The sequence below is a fragment of the Astyanax mexicanus genome, chromosome 19, assembly GCF_023375975.1.
Source record: "Astyanax mexicanus isolate ESR-SI-001 chromosome 19, AstMex3_surface, whole genome shotgun sequence".
Lineage (NCBI taxonomy): Eukaryota > Metazoa > Chordata > Actinopteri > Characiformes > Acestrorhamphidae > Astyanax > Astyanax mexicanus.
Window position 1 is genome coordinate 42,994,771 of NC_064426.1, and position 14,311 is coordinate 43,009,081.

Below are 14,311 nucleotides of genomic sequence, written 5' to 3' on the forward strand. Positions count from 1 at the left end.
ATATCAGTTTATTTTTAGTTTTTAGCTGCAAACATATAATAATACATCTGTAATTCTCAGGAGATGAGTTTCCTGTGAAGAATAAATCACAGCTTGGCTGTAAGTTCATGTACGTTCCTATAAGAATCTGTTCCGCTCTGATTGTGCAGATTTGATAACTACTCTGCGAATGTGATGGTGGATGGAAAACCCGTTAACCTGGGTCTGTGGGATACAGCAGGACAGGAAGACTACGACAGGCTCCGCCCCCTCTCCTACCCTCAGACAGTAAGATATTATTATAGTAAAATCAAATTACATACATTTAAAAAAAAAACGTGTTTTAAGTAAATTACATTAAGTATTATGTTATTTTATTACAAACAGAATCTAAAAACTGTTTTTTTTTTTTATCATAAGATTTTAATGTTTTGTTTTTTTTTCTGTAGGATGTGTTTTTGATCTGCTTCTCCCTTGTAAGTCCGGCCTCTTTCGAAAACGTTCGCGCAAAGGTGAGATCTGTGTCCAATTATTCAGTTAAAACCTAAAGACATAAAAATGTTTGTGTTTTTGAACATATTTAATCATATGTACAGTTTGAGCTTTATTCGAACAGTATTAAGAAAGCTAATATAACTTAACAAATAGAACTGAAGAAATTATTTTTAAGTTGTTAAATGTATTGAACAAAAAGCCAATGCTCTAATAGCTGGTATTTTAGATCATATAGTTTCCTTTATCCATCTATCAGTCTCTGACTTCGTCTGGGAGAATGTGTTTCCCACTCCTCCATGCAGAATTCTTTCAGCTGTGTGATTCGTACCACTTCATCTTCGGTGTTTGTATAGATATATATTTGATCTATATTTTATTCTACTTTATATTAATTTATGTTATAGTTTATTTGTAGCTAATTGTATTGCTAATGTAACCCTGTAATTTCCTTTGGGATCAATAGAGATCCAGCCAACCAGTTATTTTTTATTTTTTGAGCTACAAATGATGGCCAATATATTAAGCAGATATTTAGTTGTTGTGGCAACTTATTTTTCTATATTTATTGTTTACCACTTTTATGATTAATTTTATTAATAAAACTAAATAGGACATAACATTGCTGAATTTAAATGAACGTTTTTAAGCACTGTTAAGGTCTATAGTGTCTCTGTCCAGCCATCTAAAATTACAGTATTATAAAAAATAAAAAAAAGTTTAAAACTCTGAGCTGACTACTTTAATTCCAGTGGTTTAAACATTAAATATTTGTGACAAATTTACGTTTGGAAAGTGTGCAATGTAAGAAAAGAAGAGGCAACAGAATTTATTTTATTAGAGTTATAGTTTATTTAAAACAAATGCAGAATATGGGTAAAATACTAATATGTAAAAAAATACAAAACAGTACTGCATCATCTAAAACCGTGAGGAATTTATAGTGGATCTATGAAGGAGCTTTTATTATGTATAATTCTAATTATATAAGCTCAGTCTCTTAATAATGTTAATATTTTCACATGTTTGTATATGAAAAATTATGTTTTGGAGTTTATAAAGATATGAATGACTGTATAACTGTTTTTTCTACAGTGGTACCCAGAAGTAAGACACCACTGTCAAAACACTCCCATCATCCTGGTAGGAACTAAACTCGATCTGAGGGACGATCAGGACACCATCGAGAAGCTGAAGGAGAGGAAGCTCACCCCCATCACCTACCCTCAGGGCCTGGCCATGGCTAAAGAGATCGGTAAGTGTTTATAACGAGACTGGTACATAAATTTGCTTTTAAATAGAGATGCATAAATACTAGGGGTGTCACGATTCTCTAAATCCTTGATTCGATTTTATTTCCGATTTTAAGGTCACAATTTGATTCGATTCTCAATTTTCTTTTTTTTTTACAGCAGAGAGGCCTATACCAGTTTTAGATTAGTCTATGGTCAGTCATTGGTTTGATTCATCAAATTTACAATATCTTATTTCAAAAGGTGGGCTTGATATAAGTGATGCAAAGTGATACAAGTGATCTGTAATACACCACATTAGGCACTAATGGTCAAATTTTAATAATTTAATTAAGATATATATGTAATGCCATCTAGTGGCTTTCTTTGGTAGCAGCAGTGTGCACTATTAAAACAGCAATGTGCAACATAACAAAATAAATAATAAAAAAATACAGGAACAGTCATGTACAAAATAATAGAACAATTAGAGCCTTAAAACTGAACTCTATCCTACTATAACAGTTAAACATGAAAAATAAGACTTTAAGACTTTTTCGGTCCCTGAGAATGAGAAGTTTTTTTCTTTAATAAAGATATATTATTAACTTTATCTGAGAGAAAGATGCTCCTTAAGGTACCAAAACTATTAACATATTTGAGGCTAGACAAAACAACTGTTATTTTTATATTTTCAAGTTTTTTCTTTAAGAAGATGAGAATGTCCACATTCTCTGGAGAAAGTGCGCCTCTTTGAGTTACAGTGTGCTGCGCCATTTGCGTAGTTTAGAGGGAGGGATCGTCTATCCTCTTTTTGACTTCGATGCTCGAGACCATGACATAATTTCGACCGATTTCGATGAAATATCGAAATAGTGACACCCCTAATAAATATTGATACTGGTATCAGTATTGGGCCTGACAGATTCACACCACTCCCCCTATTTGCTTCTTATTTTTTACCCTGATTGTCTCATCTGATTGGCTAATGTGGTCCTGACATTCATAGAGTATATAAAAATATTTTAGTTAAAAAAAAAAAAAAAAAAAAATCTTTCTTTTTTTTTTTATCTAAACATAGTTTCCTAATTTCTTAAAAATATGCTTATTTGGAAAAGTAAAGTAATAAATATTTATGTTTTATGTTTATATAATATTTATTGATTTATGTAGAAGATTTATTAATTTCATTATAAACAAAATACATTTTATTTATGGAAGGAAAAAAATACAAATCACAAATAAAATGAAAGGCAGCAAAAAGAAGAAAAAAATCTTATAATATCTGACCCTTTCCCAAGAATAATTTAAAACAATAGTACAACAATAGTAGCTCCTCCATTTCCACTCGCTGTTGTGTTTTACCGTGGATCTCCGTGGAAACCGTGGTGAATCCAAACTGTAATTACGGTGCGCGGCAGTGGACAAATATCTATTTTATTAAAGGCGAGGAGACGAAACTCAGATGTGGATCCGGACGGGACTAAAATTACCGGAGGAGCACGGAGTTCAGAGAAAAACAGTAGATAATTCAGCCTGTAATTTTCTCAGAGGACGTTGAGAAAATTAAACACGTACATGATCGTTCTGGACAGGAATAAAATCAGGAGAAAAGGATAAAAAAAACCAATAAAAGAGAAAATTACCCCAGAACCCCCTGAGAAACTAATCCCATCCAAATAGGGCTAAAGTGTAGTCTTGTAAACCTGGAAAAAAACATTTCTTTTTTTGCCAAGTTCTGATGTGTACAAATTAGTACTGTGTAAAGGTTGTTTCTTTTAGACTAAACAAATATGTTACCTGACGAGTAAAACAAGGAAGAACCTGTCATTAAAATCCCTCCAGCAGACATGCTGCTTCTCTTATAGAAAATCTTACATGGTCATATATTATGATAAAACATGGCTTATAGAAAACAGTGAAGGTAATTTTGTTTTTGATGGTATATTATTGTTATATTGTATTGTAGTACTGTGATTTAAATAATTGCATTCTGTTCTAATTTGATTCAAAGTTTTACTGCTCATACTCTTTACATTACCGTCATAACAAATTTGAGTGAAAAGTAGAATCTTCCAAAATGTTAGCATAAAACTGGTTAAAAATGTATTTTTTTCAGGATTTTATGTCCTAATTCATCTGAGCTACAAGCCTTTTAGGCTTCCGTTTCTGGGGTGGTCCTGATGAGTGCCAGTTTCATCATCATCAAAGTTTTTGATTGTCTTTTTTGTGACTGCACTTGAGGATACTTTAATTGTTCTTAAAATTGACTTTTGTATTGACCGACCTTCATTTTATTAAGCTTTTTTTTTTTTTTTTTTTTTTTTTTACTTTTCTTTACTTAGTTGAGTAGATCTTGCTTCTTATAATATGGATTAAAACGTCATTCAAATATTCACTATTCACTGTATACCTGTAACTCTACCTCTTCATTATTTTACAACTGATGCTCTCAAACACATTAAAGGAGAACTCTGGTGTAAAATTGACGTTTGTTTTAGTAAAACATGATAAAAAGTACTTACCTTTGTTTAATAGACCACCTTTGCTCTTCTGCAGCTTTCTGGGATCCAGTGTTTTTGTACTTTTTACTCAGCACAATGTACAGTGGCCGCTTTGGGGCATAATTTGCCCCAATAAATCACTTTTTACACCGTTATTTAGGCTCAAAGTAGCTCCACAACTCATTGGTAGAATCTGGAGAGCCCTGACATTTAAATTGAGGCATTAATAAAACTTTAAAACTGCACAAGAAGCTTAATAAAAAACACTGTTTACATCCTATAGTGCAGGCAAATCTCTGGGCGTCGCCATCACTGTAATGATAATATCATAGACAAATATACATAGACTCCTCAAAGCCTGCCTCCTGGCGTAGCAGCTGGTGCACAGTGCATTTATTTACACTTAAGTGAAAAGGCCCAAATTGTGCCCAAAGTGTAAATATTTTGTGTGGCCACTATTATTTTCCATTACTAGAGCTTCACAGGTTGCTACTTGAATCCTCTTTCACTCCTTTCAGATCTAGTTTGAGGATGCCCCACAGATGCTCAATAGCCCAACACCTTTGCCTTTAGCTTCAAAGCTCTGCAGGGCAGTTGTCATCTTGGAGTCCACGTTGGAATTCAGCTCCCTAGTGCTGGAAGCACACATACAGCCCCAGACCATGATGCTACAAACCCCAATGTTTTACTGTAGACAAGGGACAGTTGCCTTGGTACTCTTTACCAGGACGCCACCACACATGCTTCCTTAAAAAGTTTATCTTGGTCTCATCAGCCCACAGGGCATGGTTCCAGTAATCCATGCACTTGGACTGCTTGTATTCAGTAAACTGTTTGCAGGCTTTCTTGTGCATCAGCTTTAGCAGAAGCTTTCTTCTAGGACAGTGCAATGCAGGCAGAGTTGATGCAGAGTACCTTGTATGGTCTAAGTACTGCAAGCTGAACTCCGACTTCGTCAAGCTCTGCAGCAATGCTGGCAGTACCTATTCGTCTATATTTTATCATCCCTCTGGAAAATCCAGAACATCTTTAGAGATCATCTAAAGAACATCTAAAGACTTTTTTTGTTTTTCTTCATAGTTTGGATGACTTTAGTGTTAATCTACAGTACAGAACATTTTAAACTGATGTCTGTTCTCTGGTTTATCCTGCAGGAGCCGTAAAGTACCTGGAGTGCTCAGCCCTGACTCAGCGCGGCCTTAAAACAGTGTTTGATGAAGCCATCAGAGCCGTCCTCTGCCCTCCGCCGGTGAAGAGCAGGAAGAGGAAGTGCACCCTGCTGTAGAAGTGGAGGAGAGGACCGGAGGTCTGTACTGAGTTCTGAGGGAAACGGAGAGAAACAGAGCTGATTCCAGACACAGTCTCCTTCCTGAAGACCAGTACACACTTTTACCTTCACAAAACTGATCATCTATAGATATAGAAACGGAACAAATTGACCTCAGATCCATCTTCCCTTAGACAGATGTTCACACACAAACCCAATATTAGAATTCCTGAGGCCTTTGAACACATCACACATCACCCGTCACGTTTTGAGGAGCTATCTCGCGCTTGGTTCGCTGTTTACAGTCTTTGTTGGAATGGAATGAAGGTCTTTGCCAAATAGCACTGCTGCAGTTACAACATCGTTAACACACACACACACACACTACATCTGTTTCATTTTTATGTTTTATTGACTTGAAAAGTGTTGTAGTGAACAGTAAGCGTGCCCTGTGTCTTGTAATAATAAAATTCCTTATAGATTAGTCACTAAGTGTGTTTACATGCAATCAAAATCCGATTACTGCAGTCTGATTTATTAGTAGTTAAAAGTAGTAACATAATCCAATTCTTAGATGTTCCTAGATTGAGATATAGTGAAACGGTGTATAAATCAGATTAAGATAAAAAAAAAAAAATCTAATTACTCAGATTAAAATAGAAAATCTTAATCAGATTTCTGTATTTTTCAGGGCATGTATTCTCTTAACCAGATTGTTCTCGTAGGTCTTATTCTGTGTGCATGCGTGAAAACAGACCCTGGTAGCAGAAATAAACAAACAGTGTTTAATAGGGCAGCACCCATGAGAAGCAGATGCGTAAAGTTCGGGTTTTACGTAAAATTTACGTCACGTCGCAAGGCAAGGCAAGTTTATTATTTAAAAAATACGAATAGAAGTCAAATAAAAAAACTATAATAAAATAAAGCATGAATAAAACATGATACTGTTACAGAATAAAAGTGGGCGGAGCTGCAATGTTTTAGGCTAAGCTGAAGGTCTGATCAAACATGTAGGTTTTTAGTCTGAATTTAAAAGTGTTTAGTGTTGGTGCTCTTCTAATGCTCTCTGTTAACTGGTTCCACAAGGCCAATGTATACATTTGCATGAAACATACAGTGCAGCTTACATGTACAATTTAACCTTCAGAACAATGTATAGTCGCGGATACACAAACGCAGAATACAGAAGTAAAAAAAAAAAAAAAAAAAGGCAGCTGCATAGGGCGCTCGCACAGGCTGCTCTATAAAGAACCAGAAACGCATGAGGTATAAATGCAGACAGCTGCATAGGGCACTCGCACAGGCTGCTCCATAGAAAATGCAATGCAGAAGTATAAATTGGCCTTTATTCTTCGAGTTTACTGGCTGGTCGCAAAAAGCTGAGTTCTAATTATTGATTATCTGACTTATATAAAGTTATCTAATTACCCAAATTCATGTAAACGTCTTTAATGGATTTCTGACAAAATCAGCTTACTAATGTTCTGCAGTAATCGGATTTATGAAGTGCATGTAAACACAAACACTTATTAATATTTAGCATAGAAAAAAGAAAACACTAAATCTGGTTGTGGTATTGTGGAGAGTTCATCACTGGCTGTATATTTGTATTAAGTACTACATGATCATCATGAATTATTGAACACTATTGCTGCGTTTCTTTAGATCTTGGATCCAAGTATGATATTTAACCTGGAGCTCCCTCACCAGCAGGAGTTCATACTCAGAAAGTTGGGAAAGCTTTACAAAGTCCAACCCACGCATATCACCAGTATATTATACAGTTTATTATCACTTCTATCTAATATTAGGTTTCCCTCAAGGGTTTCTTGGATGAAAAATGATAATATATATTGTAGATATGCACCGAATTATCGCCAAATAAAATTATTCAGCAGAAAAAGTCTTATAATTCCTAATAAACTGTGGCATTAAATGGCAGTTTGCAGACAGTTTCTGCTGTAAAACGGCGTATTTAATAATCAAAAACCTGCGAAAAAATGTTGTAATTGTTTAAATGCCATCATTCACGTTTAATTCTCTTTGGTTTCACTAACAGTGTTAGCAATGCTAACCTGGGACGTAAAATGTGGATATGATGGGTAGACAATTCATTCAATTATAGTACAATATATTGGGATACTGTTACTGTAATCAAGTTGATATATTGAAAATTAAACATTTTTATCCAATCAGAACAGTGGGATCTAACAGCAGAGTACAGCACTGCCATCTAGTGGTTGGAGTTTAAACACAACACTAAATGAACCACTTCTGACACCAATCTTTACACCCAAGCTAATAATCAACAATCAGTACTGTGTTTTTGAATATTGATAATGTGTTGCCAAACGAAATATTGCAAAATAATACAATATCGATATTTTCTTACACTTCTACTCAATGATTGTCAAACAAAAGTCTTAATTTAAGCTGACGAAATGTTTTGGAGATGTTGGAACGCCGTCAGTCAATCAGTCGGTTTCTTCATTCGAATTCCGAGGAAAATTGAACGCAGCATTTCACTTAGAGCATCGCAATTGTGTTCTACACAATACTACGCTAATACTATGAGGTAAAGATTGTGTACTACCATTAATACTGAGGGTTTGGAAGGATAGATTTTATGTATACTAAGTACTACATACTCAAACACCTATAGTTAGTATTGGTAATTAGTTTACAATTGGGATTCACCCATTGTCTTTGAGTTTTACTGTTAAATATGAAGATTTTGGGCCTGAACAGCTTCAGTGTTGTTTACCTGCTTCAACAGAAGCACAGATATACCTCTTAACTACGCTACAGCAAGATTGTAACTCGCTATCGTCAAGCTAAGCTAAGCTATGCTAAGCTAATCCAAGCTAGTCCTCTTCAATATACCAGTCTAACCTATGTAAAACACGATTAATGAGATTAACGAGATGGAAACAAACAAACTGAGGTCTGAAAGTGTGGAAAGTGTGTGTATGTGTGTACTGAAGTGTATGTGAAAATGTGTGTGTGGGAATCGATGCATCGATCATATAAAAGAACACTATATATATTAGGGCTATCTGTATTCTTGATCCTTTAATGGTTTCGATGCATTTATAATAAACCTTATAATAAATACAGCAGTAAATATTCTTTACAGGGTGTTTTTGTTAACGGCACATTTATAGCAACATATTTTTCCCGTCTTTTTTTTTATATATATATATTTTTTAAAAGGCAACAGACTACTGTCGACGTTGTATGTGTTTTACGTGAAAGGAATTTGTGAAGTAGCTCTTTTCTTTCCTTTTTAATTTCTCACTCCAACACCATAGTTAATCTTTTTTTTTTTGTGAAAAACTATATTTTTTACTTTGTACTCGTGGCAATTAAATGTCATATCGACTTAGTACTTGTTTTTTTTTTTCGTTCTTTTCCTTTTTAAAGGCGTGCAAAATGGCATCGAGTATGATGAAAATACAGAGTATAAAAATGTGCATATTTGCCATTTATCATGTTTTCATTTGTGTCTGCACAAATATAGCCAATGTTGTAACATTGTTTTTAGGGCTGATGCTAATCACTTGCTATACAAAAATGGTAACAGAAATAAATAAATCAATTAATTAATTAATTAAAAGGAAATGTGACTTTTATTTTTGTCAGATTTGTACTTTTTTTTTAATGCTTGTATTTCTGTATGACTTGTGGGAAGCACAAGGTGTCTAATAAATTCAAGTCAAGAAATAAAAAAGTAAATGTACAAATACTTTTTACTGAAGTAGAAATGTAGGTTATCTTTAGTGGGTTAATTATTTTACATTTTCACCCAATTATCTGAACTTTCTACTCCTTACATTATAAAAAAAAAAAAGCCTTGTTACTTCTATTTAATTTCAGCTTATTTTAATTCTGGCTTCTCATCATTCAATTAAAAAACCCTATAAGATCAGAATGTTTTTGATTTCTGATCTGATCAGAGCATTATAACTGTTATTACACACACATTACACTGCTTTATTATTTATTGCTCATATTTGATATTTGATAAATAAATAATGTGAGGGGTAGGTTGGAAGGGACTCAGGGTGATGTATGGGTTTAGGGGTGGGGCAGGAGAGAGAGCTGATTGGGCTGAGCAGTGTGCCTGAAATTAAAAAAACATTAAGGAAAATATGTATGTAAAAAGAAAAAAAATAGGAAATTCTAAAAAGACCATAAAGAAATTGACACATGAAAAGTAAAGAATTTATAAACAATAAAATGAATAAAAAAGATAATAGAAAAAGTAAAGTAAAATGTTAAGAATGATAGAAAGGATAAAATTAATAATAATACACTAAGAACATAGGAATCAAAATAAAAACATTAAAAATATATATTATATAAATAAAAAAATAATAATTTAAATTTAAAAGAAATTATTGAAAACAGGCACAGGCCTAAAAACTAAAAGAAATGTGAGGGGTAGGTTGGGAGGGGCACTGGGTGATGTATTGGATGTCACCAAGGGATGGTATTATTGAGTGATTTGCATATTGTACATGTCCACATATCACACAAGTACACAGAAATGTTATTCTTGCCTATAGCACAGTTTAACCAGAGAGGCACAGAAATTACTGCAATAAAAGCGTTTTATAAAGGTTAGAAAATGTTCATTACTTCAAAGTACCACATTTCAGCTAATAATGGAACAAAAATATGGTTTAGTGCCTCTTTAAATACAAAAAGGTAAAGTGTCCAATTTCCCACTAGATGTCTCTATCTATCTATCTATCTATCTATCTATCTATCCATCCATCCATCCATCCATCCATCCATCCATCCATCCATCCATCCATCCATCCATCCATCCATCCATCCATCCATCCATCCATCACCACTGCTTTTTCCTAACCTAAAAAACACCTTACCGTGGACACACCCACTGAACAGACTTTTTTCCATCAATTATTTAAATAATTAATTTATCCATTGAATTTTGTACTACATTTGTCATTATTGGAACCTAAATCAGGTGTGTAAGTGTTACACACCTATACACACCTATATTTTACACGTGAGTAAATAAAAAAATCCCTGGGCACTGCATGAAATACGCTCTTGCATTCAAAAAATTCGCTCTCCACTATTGGCAGTAAAATGACGCCATTTATTCTCTCTGTCATCATGTTTTCTCATGATTTTGCCCAGTGGGAGCATATATCATGTAAATAATAATGGTCCTAAGGTAGAGCCTTGTGGAATTCCATATCTTACCTTATTATAATTCTCTATTAATGGAAGGTATATACATTTACCCTCACAAACTGATAACGATTGGTTAAGTATGATTTTAACCATGATAAGGCAGTTTACAGTTTCCAGTTACACCGACCATGTTCTCTAATCTTTCTAAAAGGAAAGTATCAAAGGCTGCGCTCAGATCCAGAAGTACGAGTAGGGAAGCACAGCCTTGGTCGGCAGCTGTAAGTAGATTGTTTGTTATTTTAACTAAAGCTGTCTCAGTGCTGTGATGGGGCCTAAATCCAGATTGAAATTTCTCATAGATCTGGTTTCTTTGCAGGTAAGAGTTGTTGGGCTACAGCTTTTTCTAAAATCTTAGAAATAAAGGGTAAGTTTGAAATAGGTCTATAGTTAGACAGTACAGTAGGATCAAGATTTGGTTTCTTGATCAGAGGTTTAATTACAGCTGTTTTAAAGGCTTTGGGTACATGGCCCAGGGCGAGCGATGAGTTTACTATCATTAACAGAGGTTTAATTATATCTGGCAGTACCTGTTTTAGTAATTTTGTGGGAACAGCATCAATTTCATTTGATTTGATTTGATTTGATGACAGAGAGGATGTAATATTTATCTGTTTAATTTTATCCCGAATGTTTTCAATTTTACTATTGAAGAAGTCCATAAAATCGTTGCTGGTGTAAATGGCTGGAATCTGAGGTTCAGTACCTGCCTGGTTTTTAGTTAATTTGGAAATAACACTAAAGAGAACTCTAGGATTATTTTTATTTATCTCGATCTGTGAGGCCAGATACGCTGAGCGAGCTTTATTTAGTTCTTTTCTATATTTAACAAGACTGTCTTTCCACGCAGAGTGAAACACTTCCAGTTTAGTTGATCGATATTTCCGCTAAAAATTTTGTACTAACTGCTTTAAAGTGCGAGTTCTATCATTGTAGCACAGGGCGAGTTTTTTCTGTTTCTCTATTTTATGTTTAAGGGGAGCTACAACATCTTTCGGTTAGTTTGTCTAGTTCTACTGGGTCTACAGGAGAGTACATTTTAGTTGATAAATCAGTAAGTTTATCGGTGAATTGTTGGGCTGTAAAGGGCGTTATTGAGTGTTTCATGGAGTAGCTGGGGGAAGTATGTATATTATGGCTAAGATGTATTTTAAATGAAATAAGGTAATTAAGGTAATTAAGGTAATTAATTAAAGGTAATTAAGTATAAATTGAGGAGGTTTGAGAAAGAATATTAAGGATATCTATGCTCACACCCAGAGTCAAAACAAATATTGCTGATAGTAATAGAGACTGAAATGTCTTTATTTATATCAGCAATATTTGCTGATACTCCCAAAACTATAAACTCTCTACCTCAGTAACTGCTGTGATTATATATGTTCTATATGTTACAGTATGTCACACATCTCTGCACCTTATCCTCACTATACACTTTATTATACCGTATCGGTACTGCGCTGTCCTGTCTTTAAATTGTCTCGTCTTTTGTATTTATTGTATTTATTGTTATTTAGTGTTATAATTTTATAATTTTATGTTGCACTGTCGTCACTCCTGCACTTTATGTTGTCTATTGCTTGTGGTTCTATGTTGCACCATGGTTCCGGAGGAACGTAATTTCATCACACTGTGTACCTGTACTCAGATGTACTGACAATAAAAGCCTCTTGACTCTTGAAGTGAAAACTAAATCCAGAGTATGATTACAGTAATGAGTAGGTCCTGTTATATTTTGAATAATACCAAGTCTAAAATTGATGTGAATGCCTTTTTTAATGGATCATCCAATTTTGAAAAAAATGAATGTTGAAGACTCCAACTATAATCACTTTATCACTACTTACTGCTAAATCTGCGACACAATCACTACATTATTTACATTATTTTATTAAAGAAAATGCATTCTTTTTTGTAACTGGATTAATTATACTGGTGTAAAGAAGCTCAAAAGAAGTAAAATTATCGTAGTGTTTCTGACTGTTAACTAAGGTACTTTGGAAAAGTATGCAGACCCCACCTCCTCTACCGGACAATCTCGGATTGTGTATATACCGTAATTATAGCCTGCAGGGGTGGCTTCATTTAATGCTACATATTCATTTGGCCTAATCCAGGTTTCTGTCAGACACAGAACATCGAATTTCTGATCAGTTATCATTTCATTCACCAGAACTGCTTTTGAATTTAGAGATCTAATATTAAGTAAACCAATCTTTAGGCTTGAAATGTTAGTACTACAGTCTGGATATGATTTTTTAATATAGGTTAAGTTATGTAGATTGACTGTTTGAGTTTTTCTACATTTTTTTTTGGAAAGTCTCTTTGCAGCTCTTTGCAGACGGTCGGTTAAGCCTCTCTGGATGAGGGGTGGACACCATCCCTACCTAAAAGACCAGGCTTGCCCTCGAACTGTAACCAGTTATCTATAAAGCCCACATGATTTTCTGCACATCACTTGGACATCCAGCGGTTCAGCGAAGAAAGCCTGCTGTAAGCTTAATCACCACGCCTCATTGGGATGGGGCCAGAGCAGATTACCTCCTCGGACAGCGTCTGGGCCTGTTTAATCACCTCTTTAATATTAGCCTTAGTTACTTCAGACTGACACAGACGGATATCATTGGCCCCTACATGAATTACTACCTTCGAATATCTCCTATTCCCTAACAGCCTGAGGTTGCCACTAATGTCCGGTGCTCTGGCTCCCGGTAAACAAGTAACTGTTGCCGCTGGTGCCCCTAAAGGAGTAGCTAATTTCACGTGTCGGACGATAGAGTCTCCTATCACCAGAGTACCTTTAACAGGCTCCAACAGTGGGGCAAACCTGTTTGACTCGTGAACTGGGGGAGCGTGGTGTTCAGGTGGGCTGGCTGTGGCCTTTGCGGTAGCATTAGCCTAAACCTTTTGACTATGCCGCCGAGACGTTACCCATTCGCCCCGCTGTGAGGGCTCTAAGGCCGGAGTCGAGGGGGTACTAACTCTCCCTGAGACACCCGGGGCTGCTAACAGTGAATCCTGCTGTCTATCCCTTATTAAACCCCGGAAGTGCAGCTCTAACTTATTCACCTTATCCACCAAGGTGCTAACTATCTCACACTTAGCAGAAATACCACTATTTTTACCAGTATCGGTGGACAAGGGGTCTAGGCTATACATGCCACACTCTAAACAGGAGTAAAACCCAGCATTGGCCATGATAAAAAAACACTCACCTTATTTCAGTTGCAATGAGAAACTTACACAAACCAACTGCAGCAGCAAACCTGAGAAAAAAGTCTATAAAGGTAGACTGAAAGAGGATTAATAGGTGTGTAGAGCAAAGAGGAAGCAGACTAAAAGTGGATTAGTAAGTGTGAAGAGTAAAGTGGAAGAAAACAGAAAGCTGAAGAGTAGAGCAAGCTAACAACAGCAGAGCAGAGAAGCAGAGGGCAGAGCAGAGTGCAGTAATGCAGGCTATAAAGTGTGTGGTGGTGGGAGACGGGTAAGAACTATATAATTCTTATTTAACAGTTCATAAACTTTCTGTCCTTTATTTATATCATTTATATCATATTATTAAAACTCTGTAATCTTGTGTTTAAGCGGTTAGAAAAGTTCTGTATTGCTCA

The 14,311-nt window shown here is 35.1% G+C and overlaps 1 protein-coding gene across 3 annotated transcripts in view; it reads left to right on the forward strand.

Annotated features, from left to right (window-relative positions):
- rac1b (Rac family small GTPase 1b) overlaps positions 1–14,311 on the forward strand; it is a 28,895-nt gene that overhangs the window by 3,574 nt on the left and 11,010 nt on the right. Inside the window, exons 3-6 of one of the 3 annotated variants that reach the window (XM_022671443.2) lie at positions 150–267; positions 429–491; positions 1,567–1,726; positions 5,362–9,095. In XM_022671443.2, coding sequence (XP_022527164.2) covers positions 150–267; positions 429–491; positions 1,567–1,726; positions 5,362–5,492 — 472 coding nt within the window. In that variant the 3' untranslated portion in view covers positions 5,493–9,095. Of the gene's footprint in view, positions 1–149; positions 268–428; positions 492–1,566; positions 1,727–5,361; positions 9,096–14,112; positions 14,185–14,311 lie in introns of those variants that run through there. The other 2 variants (XM_049468148.1, XM_022671453.2) reach the window with 2 other exon arrangements.